Below are 18,694 nucleotides of genomic sequence, written 5' to 3' on the forward strand. Positions count from 1 at the left end.
TCATATCCTTCTCCTGTACTTTTCTAAAATTGAAACTCCATTATTACATATATTGTACTTTGCAAATGGAAATATTAAACCAGCTGGTGGCATGTTTTCTTTAGTCTATGTTCTAAGTACCTTTCTAGCCAGGAAGACATACAAAAGGACATATGGATGTGGCTAGAGGTAAGTATGAAAGGAAAAAGAGGCTCAGAATGTTGAGACCACGGAAGAAAAGAAGGAAGTCCCACAAAGACAAATACACTGTCCATCCCCCATACCAGGACTCCTCTGAGTGGGAGGGGTACTTCACTGGCAGAGGATGGACATGTGTCATTTCTACAGAATGGATGCCACCGGCATCACCCCAACAGATCCCAAAAATTAGTCTCAACACCTTGGTGTTGAATGTGACAGGAGGCAGTACTACATGCAGAACACCATGGTTTAACCAGAGTATTAAAGAATGAGCTATTCAGAGGAAGACAACATTTCTAAAATATTAAGCCGGTCTAAGTGAATATAGTTACATGGGGTATTAGATCATTTGTAATAGGGTGAGCGCAGATATTTGAAAAATAAAAGGATTATTGGAAGCGTATACAAAGTGTATGGGATGAGACCCTTATGGATCACAAAAGAAATTATGGTGGATGCTCTTAATTAAGCAGAAGAAAGATATTAATGAACACATTCAGATATGAAATGTAATCAAAATTCAGTGGAAAAATTATTTTACAGTGTAAGGACATAACAAAGGTGGAAATATAAAGAATAATCAGAGCACAGAAAATGACAATCATATAGATTTCTCATTGGAGGAAATGTGAACTGTAATAAAAAAGCTTGAGAATAGAAAGACTCCATGGCCAGGTGGCATGTATTATGAATTAATTAAATATGGGAGGTAAGTATTATATCAACAACTTCATATTTTATTTAACAGTATCACGAAGGAAGGTAGAATATCAAGAGAATGGAAAAAAAGTATTAGAGTTCCAGCGTATGAAAAGGGAGATAAACAAGTATTAGGGAATTACCCTGCATGATACCACCTTAAAACTGTTAACATCAATAATTAGAGACAAAATACAGAATGATACAGAAATAGCAGAAAAAAGCAAGTATTCAGGTATGTGTGCTATGTTGGCTTGTCCGAATCCTTTGATAGGATTACGAAAAAGGATTTTAAGTCAAACTTTAATTGACAAGAGTGTACCATTGGGTTTATTGGAAGTCATAAAAGATACATACACAAGTAATAAAATTAGAAGCAAAACACCGACAGGATCATACTAGATAAAGGAATTAGACAAGGAGATTTATTAAGTCCACTTGTAAGTGGTCCACATCATTGATGCCATAAGAAAGAAACCAAACAACAAAGTAGTAAATGTTACATGGTTTGCTGATGATGCTGTACTGACAGCAAATAATGAGGATAATTTACAAAGATTACGTCACCCATTTAATAAAACAGCTAAGTAATATAGCATGGAAATCTCATCTAAAAAGGTATAGTAATATCAGAAAAATCTATGTAAATTAAAAGTAGATGGTGTCAGTTGAATGAGTGATGATCTCTAATTATGTAGGTACTGTTATCACCAGCTATAACGACGTTAACTTTGGAAGTGAAAAATCAAGTGACAAACACAGTACAGGTAGCTTTATGCCTGCAAAATACTGTATGGAGAAACAAATTCATGACAATCGAGGGAAAATAAAAATATGTACAACAATGGTGCAACCTGTTATGACATATGCAGCAGAAAAAAAGGATAAAACAAACATTAAAGCCAGTGAAAATGAAGAAGGTAGTAAGACAGATCCAAGGTGTAGCCATATGGAACAAAAGAACAAATGTACGGATTAGGGAACAATTTTGAATAAATGGGTGAAGACAATTAAAAAAAAAAAATTGGATCGATCATGTGGAAATGATGGACCCCACAAGACTAGCTAAAATTGGTAAACATGGACAACCGTGAGGGGAAATGACTACCAGGATGACCACCCAAGAGATGGGACAGCAGTTGGTCCAAACATCCCTGGAATGAGGCATACAAACAAGGACAATCCTAATCAGCATAAGAAGAAGAAGAAGAAGAAGAAGAAGAAGAACCTGCTGTTTTAAACTAGTGTGGATTATGCATTCTCTTTTAGGAAGTGTTCCTTGACTTTTTATTGTAACACAAGCTTACCTTTTTTTTTTCTTCTCTCTGTTAAGCACTGCAACCTGTTAATGAAGCCACAGTTATGAAGTCTATATAGATAGATGGTAATAGTCAAAAAAGATATAAGCAGAGTACACAGAATAGTAAGAGGGTAGGGTCATTGTACAGAAAACGAAGTATGAAAGAACACAGTGGTTGACTTGAGACCTTGTAGGTGTCAACTTCAAATTCACAGATAATATGAAACCCCTGAGGAACTTTGTGTGCGTTATTGATATTTTTATCATATCAGTGTTATACAGTCCTTTATCATTTTCAGACTTTACCATTTTCAGATGACAGATCTCTTGAAAATTTTTCTTTGGATGTGGAATGTCCAACACTCAATAAGGTCCTTCATACTTACGAAAAAACTTACTAGTCTCCATTTTTAGATCAGAATTTGAATGATCAGCCATAGCAAACACCATATCACTTATTTTAATAGTAGAAGTTGCAGATGTAAGATCATTGTGTCTCATGGCTTAATTTGCATATATCCCTTTTCTTCAGTTATACCCTTGGACCATTTCAACAGTTTTGATAAAGGCTCTCCTATTAACTTCCTGTTAAATATCTCGTCTGGTGAAAGCCCAGCAGTTAAATGAGGCATTTCATTTAAAATCACTTGGAATTCAGGTATCAGTTATGCCCAGCTAGGTTGGCTTGTACAGTATGTCTGGCAAAGTTGGCAAATTTCCACCACAACTCCTTTAAGATGGGTTTGGTTGGGGATAGTATGTAGAAAGTTTAGTATGTCTTATTCCTTCTGAAGCTAGAAATTTCTTAAAATTTTTGCTAACAACATGCTCTCGGATGAAATGTTTGACCATGGTGCACATCCTTTTAACTCGGAGAAGGCATGAAATGGTGCTCACTTGTCTTCACGTTGGACACTGCCCACTCAGCACATGCTTATCTCGTGTGGCAAGAAAATCTGCTGGAATGCAGTGTTCGTGCCATCACCTCATAGAGCATCATGTTTTAACACTGTGTGTGTTTTTGATGCTGATACGAGGAAGGCTTTTGGTCTAATGAGGGCTTACTTTCAGTTTTAGACAATGATGTGACAATAGCAAGAAAACTTGACATTTTGGTCACACAGGACTCCTGCCCAATTCAACTGGACAGAGATTTTAATGTGATTCTAGGTGACTGGTTCATCCTAGTAGATACACTATCAACCTGCCATATTTATGTCATAAATTGTTATGTTAATGCAGTTCATTATATTATGAGCATTGCACAGAAAGTAATGAGTGCACCAAGTTTCCGTCACTTATGACGTAGCTGCAGAACAGTTTCAAAATGGCGCCTGTAGGTGATGTACAGTACAAGCAATGTGCTAGTCATTGAATTTCTCTCTGCAGAGAGAGAGAAACTGTGGGGAATATTCACAAACACTTGTGCAAAATCTATGGAGCATCTGCTGTCGACAGAAATACAGTTAGTCACAGCGCACAGAGGGTGAGGTCATCAGGAGGTGTTTCGGCGCAGCTCCACAATTTGCAGCAGTTGGGGAGACCATCCATGCCTGTCACACCTGACATGTTGCAGTGAGCTGATGTTGCCATTCATGAGGACAGACACATTACAACTCGGCAGTTGGTGCTGCATCTGTCAATTAGCAAAGTAAGTGTGGATGCAATTATCTGCACTCTTGGATATTCAAAAGTGTGTGCAATATGGGTCTGGCAGTGTCTAATAGTGGATCACATAACACACAAAAAACGTTTGTCTGGATTTGTTGCAACGTTTTGAAGCTGAGGGGGCACCTTCTCGTCCTGGACTGTTATAGGTGATGAAACATGGGTTCACCATTTTGAGTCCGAAACAAAACGACAGTCAATGGACTGTCCCCATTTCCACTCCCCAAAGAAGAAAAAATTCAAAGCAACTGCTTAACGTCATGATCACCATGTCCTGGAACTGTGAATGTGTGATCCTCATTGATGTGATGCCAAGAAGTGGTGCCATTAATTCAGAATCATGTGTCAACATATTAACAAAACTCGAGACATGGTTACAGCGACTTCAGCACCACAGAAACTCAGGAGATGTTTTGCTGCAACACTATGCTCAGTTTCACACTCGTCTGAGAACTACTGAACACATCACAAAACAGGGTTGGACAGTGTAGGCCGTCCACCCTACAGCCCGGACATAGTTCCCTTGGACTTCCACTTGTTTGGGCCATTAAAGGATGCCATTTGTGGAAGACATTTTGAGGACGATGAGGAGGTGATTCACACAGTGAAGCACTGGCTCCTCTACCAGGACAATGATTGGTATGGCACCGACAGGGCATACATGCCCTTGTTTCGCACTGGAGGAAGGCCATAGAATGGGATGGAGATTATGCAGAAAGGTAGTGTGTGTAGATAAAACACCATTCATTCATGCGTGTAATTCTCTTAATGTTCAATAAAGAATTGATGAAGAAAAAAAAATGGTGCATTACTTTCTGGACAACCTTTGTATTAATGCTGTTGAACAGAATGGACAGTGTCTTGAAAGGAGGATATCAGATGAACAGTAAAAAAAGCAAAATGTGGGTAATGAAAGTTAAGGTGAATTAAATCAGGTGATACTGAGGTAATTACATTAGGAAATAAGACTCCGAAAGGTGTAAATGAGTTTGCTGTTTGATCAGCAAAACAGCTGATGATGGCCAAAGTAGAGAGAATAGAAAATGTAAGCTGGCAATGGCAAGAAAAGGTTTCTGAAGAAGAGATATTTGTTAACATTGAATATTGATTTAATTGTTACGAAGTTTTTTCTTGGAGGATTTGTCAGGAGTGTAGCCTTGCATGGAAGTGAAGTGTTGACAATAAGGAGTTGAGGCAAGAAGAGAATAGAAGCTTTTGAAATGTGGTGCTACAGAAGAATACTGAAGATCAGATGGGTAGATGGCATAATTAATAGGAGTTACTGGTTAGAATTCGGAGAAAAGAAATTTGTGGCATGACTTAAGTAAACGAAGGGATTGATTGATTGATAGGAGATGAAGAGGCTTGCAGAGAACAGAGTAGCATGGAGAGTTATAATGTATGTTGGCAGTATGAATAGATATACTGGTGAATGTTTGAGAAACCTGTTTATGACTGGGACTGTAGTTAGTCGGCTTTTACTTTTCGTTTTAACAAGAGTGACTACTTATATGGCAGTACTGTGACCTCAATAAATGGCGCTGATGACCTCACTGTTTACTCAGTTTTAAATGAATCCATCCATCTAGTGTCAGTAAGTAACCTAGTTTTTCCAGTATCCATAAAATAACTTTTTAAACAATTTATTACTGAGACAGTATTTATTAATTTAGTGGAATAGAATTTGGATTATTTACAATAATCTATAGCTACAAAAAAGGAACTAACTCTCATACTACCTTTTGATAAAGGCCCAAATAGAACTTTTGCTGTTAAATCATTTAATCTCTTAGGTATTATTGGACATCTTTATACTCAAGTTTTTACTCACTTCCTTCAACCTCAGACATGCTAAATAATATGTAGAATTTCCATTACTTTTATCTGTAGTGTTTGAAATTAGGACATAATTACATGTCTAATACACAAATGTATTCCTAAATGCACCTAACTTAAAGTATAACATACGAGTCATTAATTGCTGTAGTAGGAATACACTTTCTACAGCCCTTTGAATTTTAATTTCCAAATAAATTCTTTTTCCTGTAGTAAACATTTTGTTTCCTCCTCTTGAGATAATGTTCCTTGTTCCCAAGGTGTAATTATGGGACCACAATATTTATCTGATCTCAACCTATCTTTCATTTTTGAGCCAATGATCTTATCTCATTATTTCAATAATTTACTGACATAAAATTAACTCTAAATATGGCTCCAGATCCTGCAGTTCTGTATTTATTAGTCATACCAAGTGGTAACTGACACAGTGCATCAGGGACCACATTTTGTCAGCCTTTAATGTGATTAATCTCCAATTTATATTCTTGCTTTTCATCCTGAATGACAAAGCCTGAAGGTGTGTGTGTATTATTAACATAGAATCCCCTGTTAGTGTTGGAAATTTTTGCAGACTCAAGATGTTATAAGCTCCTTCTCTGTTGCTGAATAATTCAACTCATGTTTATTGAGACTGCAACAAGCAAATTCCATAGTTTGATGTTCACTTCTTTCTGGGTCCCATTCTCTGTGGAACTATTTATACCCAAGACAGTATTGCAACATGTTTGTGATCAACTTAAAACTCTTTGTTCATTTTAGGGTGACACAAAATTTTAGCATCTAGTAGGACTTGCTTAACATTATTGACAATTCCATCATCCGACACCCATTTAGCTTCTCATTTTCATATTCTACAAATATGCTAAGAACCCAGCTAAACCTAAAAATGCACTTTACTATTTGACACTTAGTTTTGGAACAATCTTTGAAGGCTCTTATTCTTTCAGGATCAGGTTTTATTACTGTAATTTGTATAATACAAAGGGTGATAGGAAAGTTTTGCAATACAGCTTTATTTATTTGTTTATTCGAAGTAATTTCTGCCACATTGAATACACCTCTACATCCTCTGAAACCAATCCCTAAAGTAGTTCTCCCAGGTTTCTATAGGGAGTAAGGCACACTCACTGTCCCAAGCCCTCAGAAGGTCCTCATCACTTAAAAACTGCCCATCTTTGAGCTTCAGTTTCACATGCGGGAACAGTGCAAAGTCCAAACAGCAAGTTCTGGACTGTAAGGAGGGTGCTCAAGAAGTTTCAGCCCTATATTCTGCAAATATTCGGTGCACGCTTTGGCACGGTGAGCTGGAGCTTGTCTGATGGAGGAACCAAGTGTCCATTCTTGACTTTGATCACAGGTTCTTCAAAGATTGATTGACTTTGGGCAGGCACTGCTCAGTGTATCACATGCTATAATTTTCTTCTGGTCGAGATTTTCTGACAGCTACGAGTGTGTCTGTCGTTTTCAAATACCCAATCTTTAAGTCGAGTCTGTTGGCATATCATAGTAGTACAGCCAAGCCTTGTCACCTGTCATGATGTTATTCACATACTGAGATTGTAACTTGAAAGCTTCTTTAACATCTCCTGGCACTAAGTCGCATGTTGCATCATCTGCTGTTCTGTCAGTCTATGCGGCACCCAGAGACAACTTAAGTTTCTTTACTTGCAAGTGATCATGCAGAATTGAACGAATTGCTGGTGCATTTAGCCCCAAGGTATCCTCTATCTGCTTAAAGATTACTCACCTGTCTTCGTCTAGCATTTTCCTTTTAGCACCAATGTTTTCCTCCATAACTGATGATTGTGATCTTCCCATCCTCTCAGCATAATCCAGAGTGAAATTTCCTGTTTGGAATTCTCTGTACCACCTGAATATGGTTGTACAGTGTGGACACAGAGTGCAAGGGTCACTTCTTCAAAGCACTAGTCTATGCTTAAACTGTGCGTAAAGTTGTACCGCAAAACTGCCCTGCGTGAAGTTGTACCGCAAAACTGCCCGAATCTCATTCACGACCATCATGCCATAGCAAGCACTTCGAACTAACCCTGCTAGTTAACAACTGCACCCACAGACTTCGCACAGCAGCTGCAATGTAAGTATGAAGTATTCTCAGAACACAGCCACAATCAGCCGCTTATGACTTATTGTTGTGTCGTATTGCAAAACTTTTGTAGTACCCTTTGTATGGCCTAAAAATGTTAATTCTTGTCTCACAAAATGCGATTTAGAAAGTTTTATTGTTATTCCTTTTTCTTCTAATCAGCTTAAAGTTTACATTAGTAGTTTACAATGATCTTCACAAGAATTAAAATTAGAAGTAAATTGTCTATGCACATTATTAGATCAGGTAATAATTCACTGTTCAAAGACCTGTCTAAAACCTAAATAAAACTGGTACTGGAATGTCTAATCCAAAAGTTAATATCTGAAATTGGTAAGATTTACCTGTGAACAGGAAGGCAGTATTTAATCTGGATTATTTAGCTGAGATAAACAACCTAGCTTTCTCACATTTAGATAAATAACTCTTCTGTAGCTGCAAGTCCATGTATTTCAGTCTCTGAGTGTTCTGGCATTCAAAACCAAGTGAAAGCCTCCCACAGTGTCTAAATAGTCTATCACTAGTAGTTAAACGAACCTAAAACGACATTCTGTAACATCGTTGTCAGTCATCTTTTGAATTTATTTTCGAACTGCAGCCCAAAGGCTTGTTGGATGGGGATAAGGTATTAAGAAAAAAGGTTTATTGTCCTTTACCTTTAACTTACGTAAGTACTCTTTAATTATACCTGGTTTGTCTGAAACTACATTCTTACACTTTAATAAGATATTGCTTAGTAGAGCCTTTTGTTCTTAAGTCAAAATATTTGATTCTAGAGGTTTTGATTCCATATTTTTCAGTAATCCCTGTTCAGCCTGTTCTTGATGATCTGCATCATCATTACCACCAGATGCTACCAGATGAAGACACTTCACTACTTATTACAGATGTTTTAGAACCTGCGACTGTTAATTGAATGTAAATACATAAAATTGCAGCCAGTCACTTTTTTGCATAGTTCCATGAACCAGTTTTCGAACCTTTTTAGGGTTTATCCTCAGATGGTTTCCTGGATGTTACATCATTATTTTAGCACAGTGCTGCGTGCTGGCTCTGTGACAAGAAGAGGGATCATGCTTTAATGTATTCCTATGACTATTGTTTATCTGTTGATATGAACGCAAAATTTAGTCTTGTACTTTTCGATGGCCAGTTGATGCATCACTAACACACTTTTACACTAACTGTACTCATTTACACTATGACAGTGAAACTTTGCCAGCGTCCAGCATGTGCTATACAACTGTTGCTTGTTACAAAGATCTTGCCAAAAAGATATAGCATAGGCCTACTTTGCTCAGAGATGTAGTTTATACTTGTTTACATGTTTTAAAGTTGTTACAAGGGCAAATATTTTAATCAGACTGTCGATAACATGAGAACACAAAATAAAATAAATAAATAAATGAATGAATTACTACAAGAACAAACTTCAAGTCATCTGATGTCTTATTTCCATTCGTATATTAATGTATGATACAGTCAATTTATGAGCAAATATTTTAATCAAGATTGGATTAACATGAATGCTCAGGAATAAAATAGTACAGAGTTATAGTATTTGCAGTAAGACTCAGCTTTTTGTACGACCATTACCTTTGTATTTAAATTTAAAACAATAACAAACCTTCAAATGAACTGCTGACTTATTTCCATTATTACATTAAACTGATCTGGAATATTAGTAAGAGTAGATTTTGTTTATTTTAGCTAAATGTAATATGTATAAAAGTTATAGTGGTTGTAATGAACTGAAGCTGTATTTACGAGCATAGACTTTATTTTTAAAACCAAGAAAAATTTGTGCTCTCATGTTATCGCCAGCACGCAACATTAAATAATGATGTAACATCCAGGAAACCATTTGAAGATGAACCTGAAAAGGTTCGAAACTGCTTCATGGAATAATTAATGACTACTCAACAAAGTGACTGGTTGCAGTTTTATGCATTTACATGCTTCACTCATTGTCATTCTTCCTTAACCTCCAGTAAATTATTTTGGAAAGGTATACTAGTTGTCCATTTACTTTTCATACAGCCTCTTTTCTATTAGAATCCAACAAAACTTTGTTATCCATCAACCATTTAAATTAGGAATTACAAGCGTTCTTTAGTAGGAAGTATATGTATTAATTGTGAAAGACATTCATCTAAATTGATCTAAATTTGTAAATACTTTGACATGTCCTATATCCATGTCAAAAGAGATCTACGGATGAATAAAGCTGCTGCTGCTGCTGCTACTGCTGCTACTACTACTACTACTACTACTGCTGCTGCTGCTGCTGCTACACTAACTGAATCTTCCAATTCATGTTTTTTGGTTCCCTTTATTTCCTTTAATTCCATTGACATACATCCCTGTTAGTGGTAGTATAGTACATGAAAACATTTTTTTCATATGCTACCTGTATGTAAATGAATATCCCCCTTTATTCTAACAATTTTGCCAGCTGTAATAGGTCATACATCTTCCTTTTCATGTTCCCTTCTTTGTTCCTCAAGTATAGATGTATTTGTAGAAGCTCAGAAGTGATTGTAGTTTGAACTCGCCCAGATTTATGTCGCCTGTTAAAAGAAAAAATGTCACATGGAAGCAGGTACATGAATGCAGCAAGGACTTCGAAACCGTAAAAAATAGATTATGTAAAAGTAAATCCTTGTATTATCCAAATATGTGTCTGCCACTTTGCCTAGCCTCAGACAGCTCATAATATGAAAGTTGTAAATGGAGTAAATTCTGGACATGTTTATGCCTCTACTTGTTCTGTACGAGAACCTAAAGCTCTATTTGCACATTCTAAAGCTTGTCCCTGCTCCAGAAATTGTGTTGTCTTCTTATGATAGATCTGGAAAAAGCCTGGCTGTTGATCTATGTGCATATTCATTGTGTATTTGTTGGATTAAATGGTTGATTCCTAATACGAAATTTGTTATTGACTCTGTTATTTTGTTTCTTAATTTACAGTAATTATTTTCACTTTTGCATTAAAATTGTGGACGATACTGATTTCCATTCTTATTGTGTGATAGGTAGCTTTTCCCTTGAGCATAGTCCCCTTGACCCCTTCTACAAAAGTTCATTAGCATTTGTACAGTTGTGATACCATATCTCATTTTGCGACTGTTGAGGTAAACTATGAACTAACCTTCACCAAATGAGTTTTTCTCTGTGTGGCAGTCTTAGTACATTGACCTTGTCAAATTGCATTTTATACACTTCTTATAACTGCACCAACTGCCACTGTGGATCCAACAACTCGAGTTCTGATATTTCTTGTGTGCTTGATGACCAATATTTCATTTTAAATTTTCCCTCAGTCATTTCATTAAGTGAATCTTCCGATAGAGTTGTTCCCTCCTACACAGCTTCCCACTCTAGGTAGCTAACAACAAAATCTACCTCTTTTGTGTCAACCCAACTTTCTGGTAGTGACGTTGCAAGTGCTCTTAAAAATATCCAGGGTCAGTGTCCCCTTCTATTTTAAGTTTAGAAAAGTGTACGGGGACTGCAGACATGTACCTGCAACCAAACAAAAATTAATTAAGTAACTCTGTACTTACTTAAGTGATGATTAAAATGTTATGACTACCCCTTGAAAGTTTCAATATTTCTTGTCTAAATCTTTCTGCTGAAACAAAACATCTTGTTAAATTTTGTGATGATGTAACTACGTAAATCCCTTCTAGCCACAATTTACTATATTAATTTTAATGTTGGATCCCCTTTCTGAAGTCTGTGTTTCTTTGTAGCTAAATTTAATTTTGTTTTCATCTTCGGAACCTTTTATTTACAATGTCTTGAACACTCCGTAATATTCATTTTCTTCCCTGTATTCACCCTCATCTAGCACCAGATAGGACAGATCATCCACCTTGTTCTCAATTCCTTTTACGTGTTGTTTATTGTAAATGAATTTCTGAAGGGACATGGTGTTCCTCATTAATCAGGAACATGTAATCACTTACAGCTTTATAGTCAGTTAATACATAATCATCCCTACCTTCCCAACTTTTGGAATCTAAATACCATACTCAATACCTCCTTCTCAGATGTACGATATATCAGGTTGTGCCGTAATAGCATTTTGTTGGCATGTTCACTCACTCCATTTACAACTTCCATTTTATGAGCTGGCTGCAGCTAGGCAAAGTGTCAGGGATGTATTTGGATGATACAATAATTAGCTTTTACAAAAACTATGTTTTATGACTTCAAAGTCCAAATTTGGGTGAGTTCAAACTACAGTCACTTACTGAGCTACAGAAAAACGTATACTCTACAAACTACTGTATAGTGAATGATAAACGAGTTGTTGCCATTGTACCCATTATCAGGGCTTCTTCTCATTTCTTTCACTTATATAGCATGGGAAGAATAATTGCTTAAATGCCTTTGTGCGAGCTGTTACAGAATAATCTTATTGTTGTGATTCCTATGGGACCAAAATGTAGAGGGTTGTAATATATGCTCTTTTTTTAACTTAAAGCTGCATCTTAAAACTTTGTAAGTAGGCTTACAATGAATAGTTAGCACCTATCTTCAAGTGTCTGTCAGTTCAACTTTTCCAGCATCTCCATGACACTCTCTCCTGTGACTGTTAGTGCTGCCCTTCTTTGTATACATTGATAATGAGAAACACAACCTCTGAATTTCTCACATGACCTGAAATTAACGGATAGAGGCAGTCAGGTAGGTGCAGTAATATTTAACTTCTGAAAATCATTTGACTCAGTACCACACCAACACTTATCTATGAAAGTATGATTGTCAAGGGCACCAAGCAAAATTTGTGCTTGGGTTAAGGCTTTCTTGGCAGGTAGGACAAAGTATGTTATCCTGGAAGGAGAGTTACTGACAAAAGTAGAAGTAATGCCTCAAGAATGTGTGGTGAGAGCCTTACTATTCATGCTGTTTGTTAGTGACACACCAGGCAGCATTAATAGTAACTTCTGACACAGTTATCAATAATGAAGTACTGTCTGAAAAAAAGCTGTACAAATATCTGGTCAGATCTTGATAAGATTTCAAAGTGTTTTAAATATTGGCAGTAAACTTTAAGTGTTCAAAAATATATAAATGCGCACTTCACAAAACTAAAACATTCAGTATCATATAACAAGTAATATCAATGAGTCACAATTGAAATCAATTCACCTGTGTGTAACAGTACGTAGAGATATGAAATAGAATGACATTGTCAAGTAGAACTAACAGGGAAGGGTGGCACAGATAGTAACATGTTTATGTAAGTCTGCAGGCTTCCATGGTCATTGTTATTTTCTTCTAGGTTGCAAGACGGCACCATGTTTCTTCTGCTTAGTTGACATTTAGACCCCTCTGCTGGGATCCTCTTTGGTTTCTTGTGGTTTTCAGTTAACTGTGTATCGGGTTTTACTCACAAGGGAGCATCATGGGAGTATTTACAAAATTTAATTGGCAGACCCTTGAAGATGGGTGACAGTTATCCCACAGAAGCCTATTTAACAAGATATTCTTAAGTACCCTAGGTACTGCTCCTCTGAGATGTGAATATGTGATCAGATAAATTGCAGCACGCCTAGAAGTATTTCAGTAGTCATTCTTCCCACACTCCATATACGATTGACATGTAAAGAAACTCTTAACATGTTGCCCCATGCTAAGTATCCTCTGTTGTGCACTTCACAGTAGTTTGCAGAGTATGTATGTAGATGTAGATACTATGTTCTGAGTGCACCAAAAATTTTTTTCTTATCACGCATATACAGAGCTTACATTTGCCAGCATTCTGTCTCTTGATACCTTTCTCATTTTAACAATAATGAAGGATCTATAGAAATAGTATTAAGTGGGTTAACCCTGGATAAAAGACATTAATTTAGTAAATTATGGTAGGAGTAAATATATCAACTCACTGTTTAGTTGGGAAAGTTCACAATCTGTATCGTTATTAGTTACCTTTGATCTTTGTCTGAAAGCTTAGCAACATTTTCAGTCTTGATTATGTGCCTGTCAACAACTCAACATGTAACTGTCCTGTGAATTATTACCTTTTCTCCTTCCCTATGTATTTCGTACATAACTTTCCATCACCATATTTAGACATTAATTTAGTGTGTTTCTGTTGTTTCAGTAATAGGCTCAGCTAAACTGAAACAGCATTTAGATAATCTGAAACAGCAGATGCTGCCAGTCCAAGGACAACGCCGCAATCAGTTGAGTATTATGGATACGGAGTCATTAGAACTGCACATAAAGTTCATGCAAGAAATTGTCATGACCATGAGATATGCATCAGGAGGTCTAGACAGCCACTCCATCACAAAGGTTGAACAACAAGTGCTGTTTCTCATGAATATCATGGAAACCAGGGGCAGATATTTAAGCAATCAAGAGGTTAATGATATTAACTGTGAACTTAACAGGTTCAGTTCGTTCCTACACCTCTGCCGTATAGAAAGCACAAAAATGTACAAAATGCACTGCAATAATGCTCATGTACAGTATCAGTACGATATAGCTCGAAAAACCGTGTGTTCTATTAAAAAATTTACAACAGATCAAAGCACCATCTTCAGACAATCATTGGGAAATCTTAACAGGATTCTGAACAATGCTATTGTATTACCTACACAAGAAAGGCAACAGATTGTAAAAGCTTTGAATCTGAAGCAAGGTCACTGGTATAAATGTCCTAATGGCCACATCTATGTGATTACGGAGTGTGGACGAGCAATGCAGGTATCTAGGTGTAATGAATGTGGAGAAAAAATTGGTGGGAGACGACATACCCTGCTTTCATCTAACCAGGTTGCAACAGAGATGAATTGAAATTTTATGCCTTTTTTTGTTACAGAGTTTTATAGGATACTTAAAAGTCCAAAGTTATCCAGCAAAGTGACTGTTCACACTGATACGTGTTTAAAATTGTTACAAAACTGGAATTTCATCATTTATTATATTTTATGAAGTTAGTGATTGCACACTGTTATCAACTGAAGGGTATATGTTTGTGATTAGTTATCATGTGGTTTTTTTTCTGATGTGGGTCCCACTGCTCAGTGAATTGCAGGAACCATTGATTTTTTTTCCAGTAATTTATTTTTAATTTGGTCTGTTGATGAGATACTATAGAAAAAAGTATTTGCAATGTAACAAAGTGAAAACAATGTGTGATGTTCATAAATTGGTGTGTATGAATCATAATATATACATAGTTATTATGAATGTCATGAGTGTAATAGTTTATGATATTTGTTTATAATATATGACAACAGTGATGTTGTTAAGCAATTGTGCATATATGTAAAATCTTTGAGGCTCTCCTCCGTTTACAGGGTGTCATAATCAAATGAGGAAATTGAAATTTACAAAAATGCTTGAAATAAACTTAAGAAAATATATTTGACAGCGGAGTCACATTTCCTATAGTATGCAACTAACTTGGATGTTGCAGTGGAACTCACTTTGTCTTGAAGGTGGCATCAGAAAGTAATAGTCCATTACAATGTACCTATTCTGCTAGTTTCTTTGACAAATTCTGGAGGTACATAGCATATGATGTTTTATCCTCAGTGCCGGCTGGGGTGGCCGAGCGGTTCTAGATGCTACAGTCTGGAACCGCGCGACCGCTACGGTCGCAGGTTCAAGTCCTGCCTCGGGCATGGGTGTGTGTGATGTCCTTAGGTTAGTTAGGTTTAAGTAGTTCTAAGTTCTAGGGGACTGATGACCTCAGAAGTAAGTAGTTCTAAGTTCTAGGGGACTGATGACCTCAGAAGTTAAGTCCCATAGTGCTCAGAGCCATTTGAACCATTTTTTATCCTCAGTGGTATGTACAGGATATTTGTGAAGCTGATAGGGATTTTCTGTTTCATTGAAACAGTAGTTTTGTTTGCTGACATTCGTGTTATGATGGCAATATGCTATGCTGCCATCCATATTGTTTTAAGGAAACTAGCTGATCCTTATTTCTGCCATATTTTCAATTTCGAGGTATGTAACTGTGACTTGTGCAGTTTTCTTTGTGTGCGGCTTCATACCCCAAGCCATATTGGCAAATGGAACAGCAAGAATGTTTGCGATTGAAATTTACACTATGTCAGGTGTATATGCCATTTGTGACAACTGTGGCTCCAATTTTGCACAGGTGAACCTGTTTTTCTCAGAATTTAGCAGTTAGACTATCACTGTTGTTACAAATCATTTGCACAGGTAATATACACCCAATATCACTGAATTATAATAAAGTAATAGTCATGTCTCTGGTGTCAGGTCACGTCTAAGCAACTGCTGCACTCCAGACACGTCAAAAATACATTCAATAATTTGTTCCTGTTTGTCAGTTTTGTCTCTCTTACTGAAATACAAGTAAAGCAATGTATAACACTCATATTTTCAGTGTAAGATATATGTAATTGTGGTGAAATAAAGTTTATGAATACTTGTCATTCATTCACTAATTCCTATTGGCATAAAACTGTATACATGCAGATACTGTAATTGTGGATCCATGTGAATATCACAGCAAATGTATAAATAATGTAATTTTCCACTTATGGTTTTCCCGTTAAACAGTAAATAGAGCATGTGAACCATACTAAAAAAGTTTGATTGTTGATAGCACATTAACAGGCTGATCAAACAGCTCATTGTGACTTGACTTCACACTGAGTGGTTGGTTTGAGATTTAGGTGTATAATGACTAGGTTCTTAGGGCCCAAAAAAGATTTACTTGAAATGAATGTGGTTAAAATATATTGAAATAAAATGGAAAAGTCAATATGCAATGATCATGTGCATGCTGATCCTCATGTGACTGTTAAAACCATGTGCCATGTAAGGGTGATTTGACTACAGCTTGCTGTAATGACACCTACCATTCATTCCTTCACAAGATGGAGCTTCTCAGCAACAATGCTAAGGCTTGCAAGAAGATAACCTGCAAACCTAATTTGTTCTCTTCTTGGCTACTTGGCTGATGGAGCTGATAAATTAATTGGTCTTGATTCCCTTGGATGGTACACATTAGACTTACATGTTTAAACTTTTTGCAAAAAGTCCTTCACAAATAGAGAGAAAAAAACACACACACACACACGACCATTGTCTACTGCCGCTTCGACCAGACACAGTATTCATGCATGTGGGCACGTGTGTGTTTGTGAAGAAGACTTTTTTGACAAAAGCTTAAATGTGTAGCAACCTTTTTCAGTGTGCCTGTCTGAGAGTCAATGCCTCATCTATGTGGTAAAGAGCAACATTTCCTTTCCTATCACACACACCCATACAAAACCTTCTGCAAAAATCCAATATGCAAAAAAAAAAAAAAAAAAAAAAAAAGCCATCATCATGTCAGTAACTTGTGCAGGTAAGCTGAGCTCTCCAATGCCAATGAACAAGTAAATCTGCAAAAAATCTGGTATTGAGAACATCACCTAACCTTTCAGGATATAGTCTTGAAATTGTCATGGTGATTCAAGCTAACATAGAACTTATTGGAATGCACCTTGTCCACTTTCTTTTTTTTCTCCCCAGTAGATTTAAAAACGGCTTGGAACTCTTTGATAAGCAGGGTAGAGAGTCCTGTAATTAGTATTAAAATCACTGTCTCCTATCAGATACAAATTTCCTTATGTGAAGGAGAAATGATTGGAAAAGTATATGACTGTGGATCCAGTTGGAATGTTTGAACAATTTGCACTATGAAGAACTTCTTTCAAATTGATAGTGGTGATCCTGCAGATTTGGTACAACCTGAGCACAAAAATTACTCTGTAAATTTTGATGACTAACCTGAAGTCTTGTATCGCACTAGCATTTCATATTCCATATCCCACTATGAAAGGTAAACATCAGGGATCTACAAGGAATCAGGTTAGGCATTAACAAATTAAAGCACCTGTTAGAATCTGCATTAATAATTAAGATAGTTTAATAGTTACATAGTGTTGATTACAGTGGAAATTGGAAGTTGCTGCTTCCTCAGCAAATTAATTACCTGCTGTTTATCTTTTTTTTTTCCCCTACCTAAAAATCTACATGACCACAGTGATACCAATCATATAACAACAGTTATGAATTGCTATTGAAATAGCAAAACATGAATTTTACATAAGAGATGAAAAAATTTAGAAATAAAATGGATGAAATCTTTTATAGAGACACAAAATAAGGGTACTGTGCAACTTAATACTTTTAGGTTGTTTCTGGTGGCAAAAATGGTGACAACAGACAATTGTATAAAGATTAATTATTTGTTTATTAATTAGGTGATGAGAAATGACACACATTTTGCATGGTTCAGTGGCCTAAAGCAAGACTTCCAATTGCGTGTCATTTCAGCAACTTGCAAGTCACTAGTTATCGAACCAGGGAAAGGGAATATACAGTTTAATGTGGAATAGGAACCATGTGTCATTTCTTGTGAATCTTCACATCATCAAGTACTGAAAACTAGGTTAAAGGCAGACAAAAAATCTGTGGTCCAACTGAATTTGATACTGTGACCTTTCGGTTTCCAAGAATGCACTTTACTGCCATACCAGCTTACCCAACTGGAAACTACTTGCTCCATATACTTCTTGCACTCCTAATATGGTTACTTCATAGTCTTCCTCTCACCCCCCCCCCCCCCCCCCAAAATAAATAAATAAAAAAAAATCAGCAGTAATAAAAGATGACACTTTTGAGTTAACAGCTTCCCAGAAGAGGTTCATTTACAAAAGTTGCTGTCAGAATAGCTGTGGCACTTCTTAAGGAGAACACATGTAAGTTGTTGTTCTTGCTTTTCATTCTTTCTTTTTGTAGCTTGGGCAAGCAACCTTCTCCAAGATTTTTTTCTGCCACTCTTTGTTTAAACAGCATCTGTAGCAAATAATACTATAACGTAATATATGTCATTCACTGTAGTGTAACTGGCT

General features: G+C 36.5%; 1 protein-coding gene across 1 annotated transcript in view; it reads left to right on the forward strand.

The window, feature by feature from the left end:
• The window catches only part of LOC126088126 (NFX1-type zinc finger-containing protein 1-like), a 231,358-nt gene extending 215,136 nt beyond the window's left edge, over window positions 1-16,222 (forward strand). The window contains exon 14 of the mRNA XM_049906230.1: window positions 13,909-16,222. Coding sequence (XP_049762187.1) covers window positions 13,909-14,606 — 698 coding nt within the window. The 3' untranslated portion in view covers window positions 14,607-16,222. The remainder of the gene's footprint in view (window positions 1-13,908) is intronic.
• The last annotated feature ends 2,472 nt before the right edge of the window (window positions 16,223-18,694 follow it).

This window comes from Schistocerca cancellata, chromosome 6 (genome assembly GCF_023864275.1).
Source record: "Schistocerca cancellata isolate TAMUIC-IGC-003103 chromosome 6, iqSchCanc2.1, whole genome shotgun sequence".
NCBI lineage: Eukaryota > Metazoa > Arthropoda > Insecta > Orthoptera > Acrididae > Schistocerca > Schistocerca cancellata.